The sequence below is a fragment of the Oncorhynchus nerka genome, linkage group LG19 (assembly GCF_034236695.1).
Source record: "Oncorhynchus nerka isolate Pitt River linkage group LG19, Oner_Uvic_2.0, whole genome shotgun sequence".
Taxonomy (NCBI): domain Eukaryota; kingdom Metazoa; phylum Chordata; class Actinopteri; order Salmoniformes; family Salmonidae; genus Oncorhynchus; species Oncorhynchus nerka.
Window position 1 is genome coordinate 13,537,444 of NC_088414.1, and position 23,575 is coordinate 13,561,018.

At 44.0% G+C, this 23,575-nt stretch overlaps 1 protein-coding gene across 2 annotated transcripts in view; it reads left to right on the plus strand.

Annotated features, from left to right (window-relative positions):
* Positions 1–23,575, plus strand: part of lamc3 (laminin, gamma 3) — a 233,034-nt gene that overhangs the window by 198,896 nt on the left and 10,563 nt on the right. For both annotated transcript variants that reach the window (XM_029620255.2, XM_029620254.2), the window contains exons 13-21: positions 9,150–9,338; positions 10,316–10,561; positions 13,431–13,584; positions 13,745–13,887; positions 14,152–14,330; positions 16,703–16,883; positions 17,997–18,223; positions 20,383–20,459; positions 21,926–22,060. In XM_029620255.2, coding sequence (XP_029476115.2) covers positions 9,150–9,338; positions 10,316–10,561; positions 13,431–13,584; positions 13,745–13,887; positions 14,152–14,330; positions 16,703–16,883; positions 17,997–18,223; positions 20,383–20,459; positions 21,926–22,060 — 1,531 coding nt within the window. The remainder of the gene's footprint in view (positions 1–9,149; positions 9,339–10,315; positions 10,562–13,430; positions 13,585–13,744; positions 13,888–14,151; positions 14,331–16,702; positions 16,884–17,996; positions 18,224–20,382; positions 20,460–21,925; positions 22,061–23,575) is intronic.

Below are 23,575 nucleotides of genomic sequence, written 5' to 3' on the forward strand. Positions count from 1 at the left end.
TACTTAGATATTGATTTTGTCCAGGTTGGTGAGGGCAGTGTGGAGTGCAGTAGAGATTGCATCATCTGTGGATCTGTTGGGACAGTATGCAAATTGGAGTGGGTCCAGGTTGTCTGGGATGATGGTGTTGATGTGAGCCATGACCAGCCTTTCAAAACATTTCAGGGCTATAGATGTGAGTGCTACGGGGCGATAGTCATTTAGGCAGGTTCCCTTGGTGTTCAACCATGACTGATGAATGGGGGAACTAGTCTCTATTTATACAGATTTCAATTCAATTAGTGGAGGTGAAATTGATTTTAAAACAGCTGCAGCACAAATTTAACCTTGATTTTACATGACTGTAATGAAGCAATGATGATTGGGTAGATGATGATGATGGTGATGTTGAAGATTGAGGCGGTTTGTTGGTAACCAAGCAGAACTGTTATCTTTACAGAAGAAGCGCTGAACTAAAAGCAATAGTCATACTTGTCCAGTCCCATGCAGGATGAGCCTCAGTAACTCTGAACTGTGCTCGTTCATCTTCACAAGTTGTACTGTCTGTCAGCACATTCTGAACATTAAGTCTAGCATGGCTCATTTGGCAGAGACACGGACCCACAATCGGTATGACTACACTAAGTCCTTAGTGCGTTGCAATAACCCCCAACTCTTTGTCTTATGGAGAACAATTATGAATGACTGGTATTACATGCTTGAATATCAAGAATTAGTATTAGGCACCTCAGTGAAGAACTAATAGGCTACGTCCCAAACGGCACCCTATTCCCAATGCAGTGCATTACCTTAAGGCCCTGGTCAGAAATAGTGCACTACATAGGGAACAGGGTGCCATTTGGAACACACACATAATTATTTTTACCATGTTGTAGCTAGCGTAGCGCTCCGCACTTCATTAAACTACAGGCTAATTAGGGTTTCCTTAAAGGCTGTGTGATCAATGTAGCTTCTTGCATACGGTACATATCTGTGAAGTTAGTTGGCAGCACTTTGTCTTAATGTCTGGGTCCAAAATGGCCCTATGGGCCCTGGTCAAATGTCGTGCACTATATAGGGAATAGGGTCCCATTTGGGACGTAGACCTTCGTCTTAGCAACAAAGGAAGACAGGAAGCGGCTTCACTGACCCAATAGCAATAATCTTTGCTCACTCAAGATAGACTTGATCATTTGAACTAAAATCGTCTCCATAGTTAATAGCTTTAAAAAGTCCTATTCAATCATACTGACGTATAGGCATGTTGGCCATTCATTGAACCAGGAAGGAAGCTTCCTATCACTACAGTATTAGATGGGCTTTGATATTTGGACCTTCAAAATATTTTAATATTTAATATTTAAAGGTTATTGAATATGAATGTTAAATGGTTTTCCTGTTGGAGTGTGTATAGCTGTCTGGACCAGAGGTAGTTTAAGGTGATTTTAGCTCTGGGTTTGATTTGCAGTTGGTTTACTAAACTGCTGGGTCTCCTAAACCATAGGGTGGGTTAGGTATTGAATATGTTGCCATGGCAGCTGGGGTGAGGCCTAGAGTGGCCTGTTTAGGGGTGTGTTAAGGTGAGAGATGGATTTTATGTTACCCGCCCGTCTTGTAGTGAGATCACTGCAACTGGAGTGCTCTCCCTGAGGAGAGATGTTTATTTAGATTCAAATCAAATCAAATTGTATTAGTCACATGCGCTGAATCCAACAGTGAAATGCTTACTTACGAGCCCCTAACCGACAGTGCAGTTTAAAGAAATAAGAATAAGAGATAAATGAAACAAGTCATTAAAGAGCAGCAGTAAAAAATAACAATATATACAGGGGGTTGCCGGTACAGAGTCAATGTGCAGGGGCACCGGTTAGTTGAGGTAGTATGTACATGTAGGTGGTGTGGAGATGGAGGGGCAATGCAAATAGTATGGGTAGCCATTTGACTAGATGTTCAGGAGTCATATGGCTTGGGGTAGAAGCTGTTTAGAAGCCTCTTGGACCTAGACATGGCGCTCCGCTACCTAGTATTGCTTCTGAAGCTAAGTAGGGTTGGTCCTGGTCAGTCCCTGGATGGAAGACCAGATGTTGCTGGAAGTGGTGTTGGAGGGCTAGTAGGAGGCACTCTTTCCTCAGGTCTAAAAAAAGTATCCCAATTCCAGTGATTGGTGATTGGGGACACTGCACTGTGTAGGGTGCTAACTTTTGGATGGGATGTTAAACGGGTGTCCTGACTCTCTGAGGTCATTAAAGATCCCATGGCACTTATCGTAAGAGTAGGGGTGTCAACCCTGGTGTCCTGGCTAAATTCCCAAGCTGTCCCTCATACCATCATGGTCACCTAATCATCCCCAGCTTACAATTGGCTCATTCATCCCCTTCCTCTCCCCTGTAACTATTCCCCAGGTTGTTGCTGTAAATGAGAACGTGTTCTCAGTCAACTTACCTGGTAAAATAAAGATAAATAAAATAAAATAGAGGTCCAGTGATGTACTGGGCCATTCACACTACCCTCTGTAGTGCCTTGCGGTCAGAGGCCGAGCAGTTGCCATACCAGTCAGGATGCTCTCAATGGTGCAGCTGTAGAACCTTTTGAGGATCTGAGGACCCATGCCAAATCCTTTCAGTCTCCTGAGGGGGAAAAGGTTTTAGCGTGCCCGCTTCAAGACTGTCATGATGTGCTCGGACCATGATAGTTTGTTGGAGATGTGGACACCAAGGAACTTGAAGCTCTCAACCTGCTCCACTGCAGCTCCGTCGATGAGAATGGGGGCGTGCTTGGTCCTCTTTTTCCTGTAGTACACAATCATCTCATTTGTCTTGATCACGCTGAGAGAGAGGTTGTTATCCTGGCATCACACGGCCACGTCTCTGACCTCCTCCCTATAGGCTATCTCGTTGTTGTCAGGGATCAGGCTGTTGTGTCATCTGTTGTGTCATCTGCAAATGTAATAATGGCATGTGAGTTGTGCCTGGCCGTGCAGTCATGAGAGGGAGTACAGGATGGGGCTGAGCGCGCACCCTTGAGGGGCCCCTGTGTTGGGGATCAGTGTGGCGGATGTGTTGTTACCTACCCTTACCACCTGTCAGGAAGTCCATGATCCAGTTGCAGAGGGCGGTGTTTAGTCCCAGGGTCCTTAGCTTATTGATGAGCTTTGAGGGCTCTATATTGTTGAACGCTGAGCTGTAGTCAATGAATAGCATTCTCACATAGGTGTTCCTTTTGTCCAGGTGGGAAAGGGCAGTGTGGAGTGCAATAGAGACTGTGGATCTGTTGGGGCAGTATGCAAATTGGAGTGGGTCTAGGGTTTCTGGAATGATGGTGTTGATGTGAGCCATTGCCAGCCTTTCAAAGCACTTCATGGCTACAGACATGAGTGCTACGGGTCGGTAGTCATTTAGGCAGGTTACCTTTGTGTTATTGGGCACATGCACTATGGTGGATTACTTAAAACATGTTGGTATTACCGACTCAGACAGGTAGAGGTTGAAAATGTCAGTGAAGACACTTGTCAGTTGGTCAGCGCATGCTCGCAGTACACGTCCTGGTAATCTGTCTGCGGCCTTGTGAATGTCTAAAGGCCTTAGTCACATCGGCTGTGGAGAGCGTGATCAAAGTCTTCCGGTACAGCTGGTGCTCTCATGCATGTTTCAGTGTTATTTGCCTGGAAGTGAGCACAGAAGCAGTTTAGCTCGTCAGGTAGGCTTGAGCGTGTGTGTTTATGTCTGTGTGTGTATTGCGGCTGAGTAGACCACTCAAACACCAAAGGTATAGACACAGTTCACAATCTTTGGAGGGAGCTGAAAGTCTGTATTGCCCAGCGACAGCCCCGAAACCTGAAGGATCTGGAGAAGGTCTGTATGGAGGAGTGGGCCAAAATCCCTGCTGCAGTGTGTGCAAACCTGGTCAAGAACTACAGGAAACGTATGATCTTTTTAATTGCAAACAAAGGTTGCTGTACCAAATATTAAGTTCTGCTTTTCTGATGTAACAAATACTTATGTCATGCAATAAAATGCAAATTAATTACTTAAAAATCATACAATGTGGTTTTCTGGATTTTTGTATTAGATTCTGTCTCTCACAGTTGAAGTGTACCTATGATTTAAAAAATAATACAGACCTCTACATGCTTTGTAAGTAGGAAAACCTGCCAAATCGGCAGTGTATCAAATACTTGTTCTCCCCACTGTATCAACAGTACTAAATCCGTGTGTGTGTGTGTGTGTGTGTGTGTGTGTGTGTGTGTGTGTGTGTGTCAATATTTGTGTTGCTTCACAGTCCCCGCTGTTCAATAAGGTGTTTTTTTAACTGTTTTTTAAATCTAATTTTACTGCTTGCGTCAGTTACTTGATGTGGAATAGAGTTCCATATAGTCATGGCTCTATGTAGTACTGTCTGCCTCCCATAGTCGGTTCTGGACTTGGGGACTGTGAAGAGACCTCTTGTGGGGTATGCATGGGTGTCCGAGCTGTGTGCCAGTAGTTCAGACAGACAGCTCGGTGCATTCAACATGTCAGTACCTCTCATAAATAAAAGTAGAGCGATTGACAGCCAGGAGAGATTGACATGCATATGATTAATATTAGCTCTCTGTGTACATCCAAGGGCCAGCCGTGCTGCCCTCTCCTGAGCCAATTGCAATTTTCCTATGTCTTTTTTTGTGGCACCTGACCACATGACTGAACAGTAGTCAAGGTGCGACAGAACTATGGCCTGTAGGACCTGCCTTGTTGATAGTGTTGTTATGAAGGAGGCAGAGCATCTCTTTATTATAGACAGACTTCACTACTCCCCATCTTAGCTGCTACTGCATCAATATGCTGAGGAAGTACAGTTCCCGCTCAGCCCAGTCAAAACTGTTCGCTGCTCTGGCCCCCCAATGGTGGAACAAACTCCCTCACGACGCCAGGACAGCGGAGTCAATCACCACCTTCCGGAGACACCTGAAACCCCACCTCTTTAAGGAATACCTAGGATAGGATAAAGTAATCCCTCTCACCCCCCCTCCCCCTGAAAAGATTTAGATGCACTACTGTTCCACTGGAGGTCATAAGGTGAATGCACCAATTTGTAAGTCGCTCTGGATAAGAGCGTCTGCTAAATGACTTAAATGTTAAATGTAAATATGTTTTGACCATGACAATTTCCAATCTAGGGTTACTCCGAGCAGTTTAGTAATCTCAATTTGCTCAATTTCTACATGATTTATTACAAGATTTAGTTGAGGTTTAGGGTTTAGTGAGTGTTTCGTTCTAAATACAATGCTTTTAGTTTTACAAAATATTTAGGGCTAACGTATTCTTTGCCAACCGCTCTGAAACTAACTGCAGCTCTTTGTTGAGCTTTGCAGTCATTTCAGTCGCTGTAGTTGCTGACGTGTGTCGTGTTGAGTCATCCGCATCCATAGACACTCTGGCTTTACTCAAAGTTAGTGACATGTCGTTAGTAAAAACTGAGCCTTAACAGCTCCCCTTGGGTGATTCCTGATTCTATCTAGATTATATTTGAGAGGCTTCCATTAAAGAACACCCTCTGTGTTCTGTTAGACAAGTAACTCTTTATCCACATTATAGCAGGGGGTGTGAAGCCATAACACATTGTAACGGCGTTCGTCTGTTGAAAGAAGAGAGTCGGACCGAAATGCAGCGTGTAGGTTACTCATGTGCTTTAATAAAGGAAATAGCGATACATGAAATAACTGGGAGAATACAAAACAACAAACGGAACGTGAAACAAATTACAGCCTATCTGGTGACATACACAAAGACAGGTACAATCACCCACGAAATACAACGTGAACTCAGGCTACCTAAATACGGTTCCCAATCAGAGACAACGAAAAGCAGCTGACTCCAATTGAGAATCGCCTCAGGCAGCCAAGCCTAACTAGACACACCCCTAATCAACACAATCCCAATTACTACAAACCCCAATACGAAACACAACATATAAACCCATGTCACACCCTGGCCTACCCAAACTATAAACAAAACACAAAATACAATGACCAAGGCGTGACACACATATGTTTTTCCAGCAGCAGACTATGATCGATAATGTCAAAAGCTACACTGAAGTCTAACAAGATAGCCCCTACAATCATTTTATGATCAATTTGTCTCAGCCAATCATCAGTCATTTGTATAAGTGCTGTGCTTGTTGAGTGTCCTTCTCTATAAGGATGCTGAAATTCTGTTGTCAATTTGTTTGTTGTGAAATAGCATTGTATCTGGTCAAACACTAGTTTTTCCAGAAGTTTACTAAGGGTTGGTAATAGGCTGATTGGTCGGCTATTTGAGCCAGTAAAGTGGGCTTTACTATTCTTGGGTAGCGGAATGACTTTAGCTTCCCTCCAGGCCTGAGGGCACACGCTCTCTAGTAGGCTTAAATTGAAGATGTGGCACATATCGTCTGCTATTTTCCTTAGTAATTTTCCATCCAGATTGTCAGACCGCAAGTGGCTTGTCATTGTTGAGAGACAACAATACTTTTTTTCACGTCTTCCACACTGACTTTACGGAATTCAAAAGTGCAATTCTTGTCTTTCATAATTTGGTCCGATATACTTGGATGTGTAGTGTCAGTGTTTGTTGGTGGCATGTCATCCTTAAGTTTGTTTATCTTGACAATGAAAAAGTCATTAAAGTAGTTTGCAATATCAGGGGGCTTTGTGATGAACGAGCCATCTGATTCAATGAATGAAGGAGCCGAGTTGGCTTTTTTCCCCAAAATAATTCATTTAAGGTGTCCCAAAGCTTTTTTACTATCATTATTTATATAGAGTTTATCTTTGTTTCATAGTGTAGTTTATTTTTATTTAGTTTAGTCACGTGATTTCTTAATTTGCAATATGTTTGCCAATCAGGTGCACTGCCAGACTTAATTGCCATACCTCCAACCACACCATTTTAAAATTACTCATCAATCCAAGGGGATTTAACTGTTTTTAGAGTAATTCTCTTAATGGGTGCGTGCTTATTATATAACTGGAATAAGTAGTTCCATAAATGCATCAAGTGCATCGTCTGGTTGCTCCTCATTACACACCACAGACCAGCAAATATTCTTTACATCATCAACATATGAATCACTACAAAACTTATTGTATGACCTCTTGTATGACCTCTAGCCACCTTGCTTCTACACCTGCATTGCTTGCTGTTTGGGGTTTTAGGCTGGGTTTCTGTACAGCTGATGTAAGAGGGGCTTTATAAGCACATTTGATTGATTGATTGACCTCTTATACACATTATTAGGCCCAGCCTTTGGAACTTTGGTTCTCCTAGATATGGCTATTATATTGTGATCACTACATCCTATGGATTTGGATACTGCTTTAAAGCAAATATCTGCAGCTTGAGTAAAGATGTGATCAATACATGTTGATGATTTAATTCCTGTGCTGTTTGCAACTACCTTGGTAGGTTGACTGACAACCTGATCCAGGGTGCAGGCACTGGTTACAGTCTGAAGTTTTTTTCCTGAGTGGACAGCTTGATGATAGCCAGTCAATATTTAAGTCACTCATAAAATATATTTCTGTGGTGATATCACATACATTATCAAGCATTTCACACATATTATCCAGATACTGACTGTTAGCACTTGGTGGTCTAAAGCAGCTTCCCACACTAATGGGCTTTAGGTGAGGCAGATGAACTTGTAGCCATATTACGTCAACAGTATTTAACATTAGATCGTCTCTAAGCTTTGCAGGAATGTGGTTCTGAATATAGACGGCAACACCGCCTCCGTTGGCACTTCCGTCTTTTCCGTAGATGTTATAACCATGTATTGCTACCACTGTATCATCAAAGTTTTTATCGAAGTGAGTTTCAGAGATATATGAATGTCATCTGTTAAAAGAAAGTTATTGACTTTATGGTCCCTGTTACATATGTTAATATGGGCTATTTTTAGCAGTTGTCTGGGTTATTCAATGTTTGACCAAATATTTGTTTGATACCTGAAGGGGTCCTAAAATTCCAAATGAAGTAGCTAAATGATACTTGGTTTGACCATCTTAAAACAATTCCATATGTTATCCCCAGCTTAGACTCTTAATGATTTGAATCGTGAACATAACTATTCACATAATTGCAACATATGTGAAGTGAAGTTAGATTAGGTTTATATTGAATTGTAGGCCTAGTTATTTTTTACTTACGTTTGGGTTTGGAGAGTGTTTATTATTCAAACTATGATTCTCCATCATAACGAGCATATTTAACAGTTACAACTCCGTGGCTAATTATCCCAGCAAACAGAGAGAAAAACTAGATGAGTGGTCAAAAGTTCATAAAATTCTATGGAAACCAGATGTATTATATATGTGAAGAGCTGTAGCTACATGCGTAAAGCCCAGAGTTGTTTTCCCTGAGGCTCTATAAGACATATGGATTTAACAGTCTGTTTTTAGGGCATAATACACATGGTAATCTCTCACTTGGGGTGAATTAGTTAACTTCTTGAAGGTCTTTCTGTCTGGATCCAGCTCTTATTTTTCCCAAAGCAATTACAGTGAATTTAGACCAGTTATTTCTGCACTCTCTCTCTCTCCGGTGGAGGACTGGGTTTCAGTATTGGCTGTTTCCTCTTATTGTTCTCTCGTTCTGCTGTGCCTGTGTGGAGAGCGACATGTATGGTGCAGACAGCTGGCTAGAGACAGAGACACAGCGCACTCTGCTGGTGGTAAAGGGAACTCTACTCACTGTGGCCTGGATCTGTCAAAGGAGAAAATCAATACAGCATCCATCCTCCTCTGTGTGTGTGTGTGTGTGTGTGTGTGTGTGTGTGTGTGTGTGTGTGTGTGTGTGTGTGTGTGTGTGTGTGTGTGTGTGTGTGTGTGTGTGTGTGTGTGTGTGTGTGTGTGTGTGTGTGTGTGTGTGTGTGTGCGCACACGTTCAGGTTCGCACCAGCTTGTGCCTGTGAAAAAGAGAGAGAATGAAAGTGGAGTGAGTGAGGTGAGAGAGGGAGGTGGATGGGTAGCTGGGTACCTTCAAGTGTATTGAATAGTTGCTGCTTTCCCACTCACAAGTACCACCAGTCTCAGTCACATGTCTCAGAGTCATTCATCTGTGTCTGCTACTGAAATTCAGTATGATGGTCCTGTGTGCTCTTTAGTGAGTTGTAACGTTCTATGTCTCTCCTTCTCTCTCTACCCCACGCAGGTGTGTGTGAGTGTGCAGATTTCACCACAGGACCAACCTGCGAGCGCTGCCTGGATGGTTACTATGGCAACACGATGATTGGTACGACCAACGACTGTCAAACTTGCCCCTGCCCGGACCGCACCAGCTGTGCTCAAATTATGGAGATTGGGGACGTGGTCTGTACCAACTGCCCTTCAGGACAGAGGGGTGAGATGAATTACTGTTACTGTTAGATTACTGTTAGATGTCTGGTAATGGAAACAAACCATGCCATTCCCCCAACCTGGGTTGGAACCCAAATGTCACCTTATCAAGGGGGGGGGCAAAGTATGGCCCGCGGGCCGTATCCGACCTGACCAATCTGGCCCGCGAGACTTCATTTTATTAAATAATAATAATAATTTGTGGTATCCAATTGGTAGTTACAGTCCTGTCCCATCGCTGCAACTCCCATACGGACTCGGGAGAGGAGATGGTCGATAGCCATGCGTCCTCCGAAAGACGACTCAGCCAAGCAACACTGCTTCTTGACACAATGCCCGCTTAACCCGGAAGCCACCACAGGAGTCGCTAGAGCACGATGGGACAAGAAAATCTCGGCTTGCCAAATGACGCTGGGCCAATTGTGCACCTTGTCATGGGTTCTCCCAGTCACGGGCCAGCTGTGACACAGCCAGGATCAAACCCAGGTCTATAGTGACGCCTCAAGCACTGACGCAGCGGTCTAAGGCACTGCATCACACTCTACATCACACCCCCGCAAATTGATTTTATTAACAAACAATTGGTCCGACCAAAAAATGCGTCCCTCCGTTGTATTTCAAAACCCTCGAGCAAAAATGTTTGCCCACCCCTTCCCTATATAGTAGGGAATAGGGTGCCATTTGGGACACAACCTTGAAGTTCATTGTTTGCTCAGTGGAGCAGATTTCCACAAATTGGATTTATAAAAACCTTGCTGGTGATAGCTAACTGTCCTCGCTGTCTTGATAAAATTGAACTTGATCCTAGCATGTGTAGAGCACAGTGTGTGAATTAAAACATATTCCCTTGTCGGGTTGGGATCGTTTATTCATTACAAGAATTTCATAGAACTGAATTTGAAGTTTGTCTGAAATATATTGATTAAAATTAAAATGGCCACCGAAACCCCACACACAAACACAAACATCGTCTCTGCTCAGGAACCAGGTGTGAGTTGTGTGAGGACGGTTTCCACGGCAACCCCCTGGGCCGTTCTGGGCTGGTTCGGCAGTGCGAGCGGTGCGACTGTAACGGTAACGTGGATCCCAACGCGCTGGGCGTGTGTGATCACATGACGGGCCGCTGCTTCAAGTGTCTGGGACACACCGAGGGAGACCACTGTCAACGTTGTCGACGCGGTTACTATGGAGACGCCATGGACCAGACGATGGCCGGGAAGTGCAAACGTGAGTGTGTGAACTTGGGAAGGGCGTATATAGGTTTTGGTTACTGTGACATAGGTTTTTTAATTAAGGAAAAATACAAAATTAAAAATGTAGAATGTATTGACAATGAATGTATTTCAACGTGTTATATCATTTGTTCGTGTGCATCAATGTGTGTTTGTGTGTCTGTGTATATGTTTTTTCTCATACTGTACTATTGACTTGACTTCAGCAAATCTCAGTAAAAATAATTATTCGTAAAAGTTAGAGCATGAGAGTTGTGGTTAAAAGTGCCATTAGGAACTCCACAGTTGTTCTAAAGTGAGAGAACATTTTCTTTACAGGCTCTCTCTCTCTCTCTGAGTGAATAGAAGTCATAGACCTACAAGGAAATAGTGTCAGTTGAACGTAGTTCAGAGAAAGAAGCGGAGAGCAGTCTGACATTCCAACTACAGTACTTTGTCTCCATTATAATGTATGAATAGAAAGAGAAAAGTTTCAACTTTAAATACACTTTTTTTTCTCCTGATATACATGAAGGGCCTTGGAGGATTTGAATACTGCAGATGTATGAGAGCGAAAACGATATAAAGAGAAAGCTAAAGAGTGCAAGAAACGACAGAGAAAAATAGAGCCACAGAGATGGAGAGAGACAGAGGCAGTGATAGGAATAGAGACACAAAGAGCGAGAAAGAGAGAGAGAGAGAGAGAGAGAGAGAGGGATGTACGTAATGTCTTTGTCCCCCAGAAGTACCTGAGCTGTTCCATCTATAACCCCAGGGCTGAGCAGAGTTTGCTTCATAAATGGCACCCTATTCGCTACATAGTGCACTACAAAAGTAGTGCACTATAGAGGGAATAAGGTGCCATTTGGAATGCAAACAAATATGACAAAGTCGTGAGGGAGAGGCCCCTGAGTCTCACTCTGCTGTCTCCCTCACTGAGTTACACACACACACACACACACAGGGAAACACTGAGTTACACACACACACACACACACACACACACACACACACACACACACACACACACACACACACACACACACACACACACACGCTCAGGCTCAGGCTCAGGGAAATATGGCTGCCCCACAGACACCTCACAGATAAACGGCCTGCTCTGCCTCTGCATTGTTCCAGCTCACATACAGCCAGGCACACAGGCCAGACAAGACACACCCTACAAAGAGAAGGATTGTTGTACTTTATTCCTGTCTAGACTATGAACCTCAGAGGATTCTCTCTCCAGATGAAATCCTGCAACTAGTGAGGTCTGGCCGCCCGACAACCCTGCGCGCTCAACCCCATCCCCTCCTCCCGTCTCCCATTCATCACTTCCATCAACTCATCCCTGACCACTGGATGCATCCCCTGCCTGAATCGCTCCCCTGAATCGCTGAATCGCTCTCCTCGACTCCTTTGTCATCAAAAACTACAGACCAGTATCCCTTATTTTCTTTCCAAAACACTTGAGGGTGCTGTCTCTGACCAACTCTCTCGCTATCACTCTCAGAAGGACCTTCTTGGCCCTAACCCATCAGGCTTCAAGACAGGGCACTCAACCGAGACTGCTCTTTTGTGTGTCACGGAGGCTCACCCCACTGTCAAAGCTAACATTCTCTCCTTTGTTCTCATCCTAGATCTATCTGCTCCCTTTGACACTGTGAACTGTCAGATCCTCCTCTCCACCCTCTCAGGGCTGGGCGTCTAAGGCTCTGCACACTTTTGGATTGCATCCGTCACCTGGTAGGCCACTCCTACCAGGTGACGTGGAGAGGATTTGTCTCTACATCACATACTCTCACTACTGGTGTCCCCCAGGGCTTGGTTCTAGTCCCTCTCCTCTTCTATCTATACACCAAGTCACTCGGCTCCGTCATATCCTCATATGTTCTCTCTTATCATTGCTATGCACATGACACTCAACTACTTTTGTCCTTCCCCCTTCTGACACCCAGGTGGCGACACGCATCTCTGCGTTCCTGGCAGATATCTCAGCTTGTATGTTGGCCCACCACCTCAAGCTCAACCTCGACAAGACGGAGCTGCTCTTCCTTCCGGGGAAGGCCTGACCGTTCAAGACCTCTCCATCACTGTTGACAACTCAACGGTGTCCCCTTCCCAGTGTACAAAGAAACTTGGCATGACCCTGGACAAAACCCTGTCGTTCTCTGCAAACATAAAAGCAGTGACTCGCTCCTGCAGGTTCATGCTCTATAAACATTTGTAGAGGACAACCCTAACTTACACAAGGAGTGGCTCAGGTCCTTATCCAGTCACTGTCACTCGTTGTTGGCTGGGCTCCCCTGCAATTTATCCAGAACGTTGCAGCCCGCCTTGTGTTAAACCTTCCCAAGTTCTCCCATGTCACCCCGCTCCTCTGCACACTCCACTGGCTTCCAGTCGAAGCTCATAACCACTAAAAGACCATGGTACTTGCGTACGGAGCAGCAAGTTGAACTGCCCCTCCATACCTTCAAGCTATGCTTAAACCTTACACCCCAACCCGATAACTCAGTTCTGCCACCTCTGACAAAAATGAAAAATGTAAATGTAGAATAGAGTGAAGGGATAGATTAGAAGATCAAGTGAATGGATTGAAGATCGAGTGAATGGATAGAGGGTGGGAAATAATTGATCACAGCAGTGTCTGCAACATTGATATAGGGATAAGCTTCAGTGTTTTGTCAGGCTTGTCACAGACATTTTTTATACTGTGTTTAATTAGTGTAATTTTTCTGTGATGGATATGATTCATGTCACTTTTTGGAGACTGTGTTTGAATTGTGTTCTGTTTTGATCATGTACTGTATGTGTGTGTGTTTAGGCCACCGTACTTTTTGATACTGTATTTGATGTTGACATGTGGTTGTGTCTTCACCCAGCCTGCGACTGCAGTCCTGCAGGGACTTCTGGGTTGTTGGAGGACTGTGACCCCCAGACCGGAAGTTGTCAGTGCCTTAGTCATGTGACCGGGGTAGACTGTGGCCAGTGCTCAGTCGGCTTCTTCAACCTGCAGCCTGGAGTAGGCTGTGAGAGGTACAGGGATTTCTCCAGGGATTCCACACTAATCTATATGGATTAGAATAGTCCTTTCATTTACATGTTTCTGACTCTATACTTTATACTGTAGTTCTGTTTTGTCTCGTTAATAATTATTACTGTACGTGAATCACTTTTTACATCGACTGTTTCTAAGGTGCAACTGTAACCCCATTGGCTCGTCTTCCGCGGGGTGCCACCCAATCACAGGGCAGTGTGTGTGTCAGCCGGGACTGGAGGGGCGGCTGTGCAGCACCTGTCGTATGGGCTTCTTTGGTTTCTCCTCACGAGGCTGCAGAGGTAGCTACAGTAGCCTATACTGTGATTGGGTCTAGAAGTCCCTGTGTGTCAAATACTAAGACAGGCCAAAATATATGCTAAATCAAGTAATTCTGATAACAATAAGTAAAAAAACATTTTTAAAAAAAAGCAAAACGCTAGCATGTAATTTCGAATACTTCCATTGTTTCACCCCTCTCTGACATTCATGTCCCCTGCCCCCTGTCCACCCCTGCCCCCTGTCCACCTGTACCCTGTCCACTCCCCCTCCCCTGTCCCTCTCAGCCTGTAACTGCGACCCTATGGGTTCCCGCTCCATGCAGTGCCACACCAACGGCACCTGTCCCTGCCGCCAGGGCTTCGTGGGGTACAAGTGTGACCAGTGTGAGCTCAACTACTTCCACAACAGAGCCACGCACCAGTGTGAAGAGTGCCCCGTCTGCTACGAGCTAGTCAAGGAGGAGGTAAGAGTGTGCGCGTGCCTTCGTAAGGCTGTCAGTCTCTTCATCTTCTTCTCTGTGTCAGTTTCCCTCCTTTTTTTGCCAGAATCCCTATCCGTCTGTTTCCCAGTCTGCTTCTCAGCCTGTCTGTGGGGTAAATCTCCATAGGTAATCGGTGCTGTTATTAACCCATCACCACTGCATAATGCCATTTGCTCCAAAACAAAAGTCAGCTATTCAAAGTCCTACCCAATAATGTCTTTGTAGTCTAACAATCGTGGCCATCTGGCCTCCTTATTTAAACAACTAAGGTAAGTTAACAGTCAGACTGAAGTCAAGGTGAAGATACAGAAATAGACCAAGTGCGTCCCAAATTGAACCCTAATCCCTATATAGTGCGCTACATTTGGCCAGAAAAGTAGTGAACTGCACTATATAGGGAGCCTTATGTTCTAAACGCTATACAGTGGCTTTTCTCTGCAGGCAAAGCCAATAGCAGAGTTTGGTACTTTCCGTACATTTGCTGAAGTGGTTTGTGTTTTTTTTCTCTAGCAAACAATTTGTGTACCTGGGAAAGACTGCTGTGATTTCCACAGCGTTAGCAATTCAGAGGAAACCGGGGTCCGGTCTGCTCAGAGCCCATAAAATTACTTTGCTCTACCTACCAGTCTCTTTCTCAAATCTCTTTCTCTCTACCATGCAGTTTCTTTTTCTCACATCTCTTCATCTCTCGCTCTCATATCTCACCTCTGGCTCTTTACTACACACCTTCCTCCCTTCTAAAGACAGGAGAGAAAAATGAGGGGGGTGGATAGAATGTAACCATATAGGGAGCACTACAGTATAGAAAAAGGGGGAGAAATCCTTTTGTTACAGTATGTTCCTTTTTTGTACGTTTCAAAAACATCAACTGCAAGATACCATATTGTGATGTGTGTGGAGTTATTGTTGCTCTTACCGTAATATAATAACAGATTTTACCTCTGGGTGGGCTGAAGTGTCCAAATTACAGGTTTTTAAAGTGAATGTGGGTGAGTGTCCACCAAGGAGAGTGAAAGAGAAGTGGTATTATAAATGCCCTCTCCACCTACAGATGTACTATCTTCATTTGACCAAATTCTCACAGCAGACCAATAATCCTGCAGCAACAGGACATGTGAATTATTATGTGGATTATAATTATAAAGGACATGTTTATAGGGATTGATGCATTTTTGGGAAGGGCAAATCCACTAAATTTTTTATGTGAAAATTACAATCTTTTGAAGCCTTTTTAAACCTTGAATTCACCACAAATGGCATTTTCTGCTGCACAGGACAATTCTCTGCAACAACAGAGTGATCAAATTAAGATAGGACATCTGTACCTCCTCACCTGCTCGTGTTTAGCAGCGACACACACTCACACACACACACACAGGTTGAGCCTGCTAATTGCCTACTCCAAAAACGTATGGCTCCCCAGCCAGTAATATGCCTTAATCATCGAGGCCTTGAAGCTCATGCAAAAGCAAGGTCCACTTAAGAATTGACAACCAATGTATGAAACTGTGCTTAGGGTTGAGCTTGCCCTGCTCCCACTGCACAGAGAGTATTGCTTTTAAAATGTACAATCGGTTTCACGTTAAGATAGACAATCGACTCTTAACGTAGATGTTAATCTCTGTGTTTTGAATGAGATTGAATACACTGTAAATATGGCTGGGTGTGATTTGTTTTTGGCCACTGTGGGATCATGTTGTCATCTGCTTTCATTGTCAATCTGGTGTTGAAAAAAGTCCATCGCAGCCATTTTGTTTTATTTCAATATCTAATCACTTCTGGGTAACAATTAAGTTGTGTTTTCAATTAAAATGTCAAAATATGAAAAACAAATATCTTCTTAGCAAAGAGCAATTTCTCAAGCAAGAACTTGGTTCGGACAGTCTGGGTGTGGTCTTAGTGGGGAGGGGACAATTGAAAACTAGCTGTTGTTGGCAGAGAGGTGTGGAACTCTCTCCTGTTGGTCTATTACTAATTCACAAGCTGAAATTCCAGGTGTTTTTTTCAAACAGCTCTAACACTAAAAAGGCAGTATCATCATTTTCAACATTTTACCGTATTATTACAACATCAGTGTGGAAATATATATAAAACACAGGAAATCATGTTTTTGACTGCACTGGGCTTTTAAAAGGGGGAAGTGCGTACACCTATAGAAAACCTTTCCAGATCCTGGATCTGAGAGGAAACCTTGTCTTTGTTAGGAACCAGTTTGGGATCGAAAAGTTGTTATTTTTTCATTACACACTTTGGGAGCAGCATACCAGAGTGCAGATTTGTATTTGTATTCTCATCATTGACAATGTCCCCCACCAAACCTCCATTGTTTGGTGTTCTGGTGTTTTCCCATACAGGCAGGGAAGCTGAAGGCACGGCTGCAGGATTTGGAGAAGCTCCTGGCACGCTTCGACTGCCGGAATGGCTCGGGACGCCAGTATCACATGCGCGAGTATCACGTGCGCCAGCATCACGAGCGTGGCCATCAGGGGGAGGACAGCCTGCCCAATGCGCTAGAGGACTTCCTGGCTATCCAAGGTAAACAATCACCACCCCACCCACTCACACATTCCACTCGATCAATCAGAAAACTCTGTGACAGTTTGTTATTCTCAACCAACCAGTCAGGAAATCGGAAATCCCACTGTCAATGCAGTTTACCACTGTACTCTCATTTGGCCATTATACCTGACGTATAGCCCATCTCACATGGTAGATTGCAATACCATCACGCCGTCCCATTCCGTGGATCAAGTAGACCTAGAGCAGATGACGCCAAACCGCACCCAGAATGACTGTCCATATGCCTCGCTGACTGTTCAGCTAGACATGGTTAAAGATATAACCCAACATAATGGGATAGAACGAGACTGAATCAGCAGTCAACCAGCCTAACAATCATCTCTCCACAATTAACGGAATTTCTCATTATTTTATGAGCAGAGAGGGGGGGGGAGTACCATAAAAGGCTTACAGGTTCATTGATATGGACAGAATGGAGGCTGAGTCCCAAAAATACAGAACAAGGCAGGCAGGGCTGTGTATGGGCAACTTAATCCCTATTTGTATGACAGAGATGCAGCAAGCACATCTTTTAATCCCTGTACCTCATTATGATTAAAGCTATAATCAGGATCATGGCAATCCAACCGTTGCCCACCCTACTTTGGGACGCCACTAGTCTTCGTTGGTGGGACATTCTGCTCTGTGCGGTCCAATAACGCTAGGCTAGGAGGGGGGACTGTGTGGAGCACCGAGACAGAACAGTATACACACAGACAAACACACGCACACAGACACAGTTTATCATCTCACAGAGCGAACAAAGCGGTAATGACCCTCCTCTCACAAATAGACCCAGAATGTCCCATTAGCTAGGCGCACGGCAGTTAACATTATGAGACGACAATAAAACCAGAACAACAACCAAAGGCATCTGGACTCACTGTGCAGTGAGTTCAGTCTCAGAATTTACAATATGCAGGCCATGATAAAATGCAACGGTTCCACTACAAATCACACTACAAAGGGGTTGGCAGGCCTTGTATCCCAAATAACAATACTATTGAAATGGAATCCAAAGGATCCGTTTACTGATCCACGCTGTGTATTTTGAAGTTTGCTCACATCTGTTTCTTTGATTCCCCGCAGAGGCAAAAGAAGCCTTTGTCAAACAGTTTGCTCTCCTGGAGACGTCTACACACACTCTCTCAGCTCAGCTGCATACTGTTGCCACCGCTATGAACTGTAGCGCCAGCGTGGACGAAGAGCAGGAGGAAGGGTGGAGATCATTGTGCAGGACCCTTGCTGACTCTGTGTCCGTGGTTAGAAGTGCACAGACCCAGCTGACGCAGGCAACTCTGGACCTGGACAACATGGTCAGTGGGACATTTACTCTCACACCGTCTCTGTCCCAAATGGCACCCCATTCCCTGCTTAGTGCACTACTTTCGACCAATGACATGGGCCCTGGTCAACAACAAAAAAAGAAGTGCACTATGTAGGGAACAGGGAGCCATTTGGGACACAACACACTGTCTCTGACTCATCAATGACTGCTGCTGAGTCTGTCATTTGAAGTATTCATAAATGAATGCCGAACAAAACTATAAACGTGTTGATCCCATGTTTCAGGAGCTGAAATAAAAGATCCCAGAAATGTTCAATACGCTCTCAAATTGTGTGCTCAATTTTCTTAATATCACTGTTTGAGAGCATTTCTTCTTTGCCAGATAATCCATCCACCTGACAGGTGTGGCATATCAAGAAGCTAATTAAACAGCATGATCATTCCAAAGGTGCACCTTGTGCTGGGGACAATAAAAGGCCACTCTAAAATGTGTAGGTTTGTCACACAACACAATGCCACACATGTCTCAAGTTTTCAGGGAGTGTGCAATCGGCATGCTGACTGCAGGAATGTCCAGAGCTGATGCCAGAGAATTGAATGTTAATTTCTCTACCATAAGCCGCCGCAGTCATTTTAGAGAATTTGACAGTCCAACCATCCTCACAACTGCAGACCACGTGTATACACACCAGCTCAGGACCACCACATCCAGCTTCACCTGCGGAATCGTCTGAGACTAGCCACCCATACAGCTGATGAAACTGTGGGTTTGCACAACAGAAGAATTTCTGCACAAACTGTCAGAAACAGTCTTAGGGAAGCACATCTGCGTGCTCGGGCGTCCTCACTAGGGTCTTGACCTGACTGCAACTGAGCATGTTTGGGACGCTCTAGATCGACATGTACGGCAGCGTGTTCCAGTTTCCGCCAACATCCAGCAACTTCACACAGCCATTGAAGAGGAGTAGGACAACAGTCTTACAGGCCACACTCAACAGCCTGATCAACTCTATGAGAAGGAGATGTGACGCGCTGCATGAGGCAAATGGTGGTCACACCAGACACTGGCTGGGTTTCTGATCCACGCCCCTACCTTACTACAGATGCATACAATATCTGTATTCCCAGTCATGTGAAATCCATAGATTAGGGCCTAAAGAATGTATTTCAATTGACTGATTTACTGATATGAACTGTAACTCTGTAAAATGTTATAAATTGTTGCATGTTGCGTTTATATATTTATTCGGTTGACATTGCAGTAGCATACATGAACATATAGTGATCACGCTTAGCGAGGTCTGCAGTTATTTATCCATTTAAAGTATTTTGGCATTTTTTTCATTTGAAAAAAAACTGAGTTACTAGTGGCTATTCAGTAGAGGTTCAAATGCATTGATCAATAGGGATCCCTAAAGCACAGTATTTCTCAATGTGAAGCTCCATATCTCTAAAAATCGAGTGAGTGAGCACACCGTTTCTCTGACTAACTCTCAGCTGAAATGAATGATTTGTTATGCTACAGCTCAAGCTTTCCCCGTATCTTCACGCTCAATAGCGTCAGCTTGGAATTCTATTATGAATATGGCTGCCATGTTATGCGGTTCTGGGGAAATGAGAGCGCTTGTTTTGGCAGTGCTTTGTGTGTGTGTGCGTGTGTGTGTGTGTGTGTGCGTGTGCGTGTGTGTGTGTGTGTGTGTGTTCGTTCGTGCCGTGCATTTAACTTACCTCCCCAGTCGTTTGGGCAAGCCTGGAGCCAGAGCAATGCCATTCCACATTAACAAGCAGAACGACTCCAAAATAGGAAGAGTAGTGTATTGCGATTCAATTATTTGAATGTTCCCAAAATAAGTGTCACAAGGTAAAATAGTCAACATTTATCTACTGGTGCCACAACAGAAAAACTTTGCCGCTGTAGACATTAGTGAGTGAATGTGTGTAATTGCAGCCTTCAGTATGTCTTCCTGAAATGCCTATTGAACAGTGAGTTCTGAGTCAGCCTACTTTGAGTTGAACATTGTTCATCTAAGGTCAGCAGACAACTGTGCATGGTCACAATTCAGGTTTAAAATAGCAACTGATGTCAGCCTATACAGATCATACTGTATAAACGTTGTCCTCCAGTTTTCTTTTGTCTATGAGACTGCACCGTTTCAGTTCTTCCCACTTTGCTCTGCTTTCCCAAAGGTCATCCCTTTCAAGATGACACCTGTGCCCAACCGCTGGAACTCTGCGGTAAACGAATCAGAGATACTTATGAAAAGGTAAGTCACTGGAGGTCAATAGACTAAGTGGCCAATTACGACACTCAAAGGTCATCTTCTTCTAATAGAGGCACTGCCTCTTCCGTCTGTCAGTCGCACAATGGCTGGCCTGCCACCGACACCCTCTGTCAATGACAACAGTACAAAGCCTCTGAATATGCTGAATGAATGCCCATTCGGTCTATTGAGAGGAAGTAGAGAGATCGACGAGATAACTGGAATCCATTTGACTTGTGCTCAGCAGACCTGTTGGTTTTCTGTCAAATACTTTGAGCTGTTTCATCAAACTTGCCTGGAGTTCCATATGGGCGCTGTCAGTGTTTGCATATTCGGGTCTATTCCATTGGTTCCATTGCAGCACAAGATTAGCCAAGCTGAAGTAATTGATATAATAAATACTATTTGAACTCAGGTGTGGTAGTCAGACCCATATATATATATATACAGTACCAGTCAAAGGTTTGGACACCGACTCATTCAAGGGTTTTTCTTCATTTGTTTTTTTTTTACAATTTTCTACATTGTAGAATATTACTGAAGACATCAAAACTATGAAATAACACATATGGAATCATGTTTCAACCCAAAAAGTGTTAAAAAAATGTGTTATGGTCAAACAGTTCTATTTTTGCTTCATCAGAACAGAGGACATTTCTCGAAAAAGTCCCCATATGTAGTTGCAAACCGTAGTCTGGCTTTTTTTTTATGGCGGTTTTGGAGCAGTGGCTTCTTCCTTGCTGAGCAGCCTTTCAGGTTATGTCGATATAGGACTCGTTTTGCTGTGGATATAGATACTTTTGTACCTGTTTCCTCCAGCATCTTCACAAGGTCCTTTGCTGTTGTTCTGGGATTGATTAGCACTTTTCAGACCAAAGTACATTCAGGCGTTTGGAAATTGCTCCCAAGGATGAACCAGAGTTGTGGAGGTCCACAATTTGTTTTCTGAGGTCTTGGCTGATTTCTTTTGATTTTCCCATCATGTCAAGCAAAGAGGCACACAATTAGCCTATCAGAAGCTTTTTAAAACCATGATATAATTTTCTGGAATGTTCCAAGCTGTTTGAAGGCACAGTCAACTTAGTGTATATACACTTCTGACCCACTGGAATTGTGGTACAGTGAATTATCAGTGAAATAATTTGTCTGTAAACAATTGTTGGAAAAATTACTTGTGTCATGTACAAAGTAGATGTCCTAATCGACTTGCCAAAACTATAGTTTGTTAACAAGAAATTTCTGGAGTGGTTGAAACCAAAGTGTATGTAAACTTCCGATTTCAACTGTAGATATTCCATAAAAAAATCAGTCGTTTCCAGCTACCATAGTAATTTACATTAACCATGTCTACACTGTATTTCTGATCAATTTGATGTGTGTTTTCTCTCTAAAACTGACCCCAAACTATTGAACGGTAGTGTATATATATCTTATACGATTCCCTGTCTCCTTCTTTCTCCATCTTTCAGTCACACAGAGATGGCTGGTCATATAGAGTCTATAGCGACCAAAGCTTTCATGGCCTCCAACCAGACCTACTCTCTCCTGATGGACCTACTGGAGGACAACTCTATTGAGGAACACATCAGCAACCTCACGGAGCAGTGAGTAACTAGGCATCACACACGGCCTGGGAATCGCCAGGGACTTCCCACTTTCATCACAATACTTAGGTGCCGATATATGTATTGCGATTCTCACCATTCTATATGCATTGTTACGAAACCAATAACCAGCCTACTGATTTTGCTGCACTCGTTATGTCTAGGGGTCTTGGGACTAGTTAACTGGTATGTAAACCTGATTTTAAGATGTGCATCTATGTGAGAAATCAGCATATGCGCCTAGGTGTTGAATGTACATGTGCCTAGGGAGGCAACAACCTTACCTTGGTCCAAGGCCAGTTCTACCTTTCTTGACCTCTTGGTCGGCCAGTCCAAGTGGATCGTTATGTGTTCAGATGGTGATGAAGATAAATGTGTACAAAAGGAAAATACAAACAGGTGTCATGGAAATGACCACTAAGGACCCCAATGTCAAGCTTAAATTAATTTAAGTTTATTCACGCCAGTGGATAGATTCCAGACAAACAGCACCTCATGTGGAGTTTAGTCAGAAGCTCTGATGAGGTTTTTCCCCCCATCAGTATATTTATACCATCGCTTCAGGTTACACAAAGATAGCCAAGTGCATCCTTTCTCAGCAAAGCGTTTTGCTCCCAGTGACCGGCTGCAGAGGAGGAGATCACCTGGCAACCACAGTCTGGGCGTTCAGCCAATATTTCCACTCCCGCTGACCTTGTGAGAACAAACCTCAGACACCGTGTCTGTCTACAACAGGCACATTTCTAAGTATGCAACAGGTCAAACATATGATAAGTGTGAGAAACTGAAAAAGCAGAAAGAGACATAGTACAATTCTACTACACTACCACTCCTTTTATCACATATTCATGATAGGAAACCAGTGTGCCTCAAACCTTATCCCATTACCCTTACTGGTAAATACTTTAACAAGGCACAGTGCCACTCATTCCTGTGGGTTCTCCTCAGGGTAGAACGGCATCTCATGAAAAAACAGCTGATCATCACAGTCATTGCGTGTGGGGGGGGGCATTTAAACATCAAAACTGCAGTCAGACGAGAAGCTAAAGATGAACAGATTACTTCACAACAGGCAAGCATCATAATAATATCAACCAGGAAAACTAAACCAACCATAATCCAACTCCAAGCGGGCTGTCATGTGCCTTTTACTGAGGAGTGGTTTCCGTCTGGCCCCTCTACCATAACGGCCTAATCGGTGGAGTGATGCAGAGATGGTTGTCCTTCTGGAAGGTTCTCCCATCTCCACAAAGGAACTCTGGAGCTCTGTCAGAGTGACCATCGGCTTCTTGGTCACCTCCCTGATCAAGGCCCTTCTCCCTCGATTGCTCCGTTTGGCCGGGCGTCCAGCTCTAGGAAGAGTCTTGGTGGTTCCAAACAATTCCTTCGACCTCATGGCTTGGTTTTTGCATGCACTGTCAACTGTGGGACCTTATATAGACAAGTGTGTGCCTTTCCAAATCATGTCGAATCAATTGAATTTACCAGAGGTGGACTCCAAATCAAGTTGTAGAA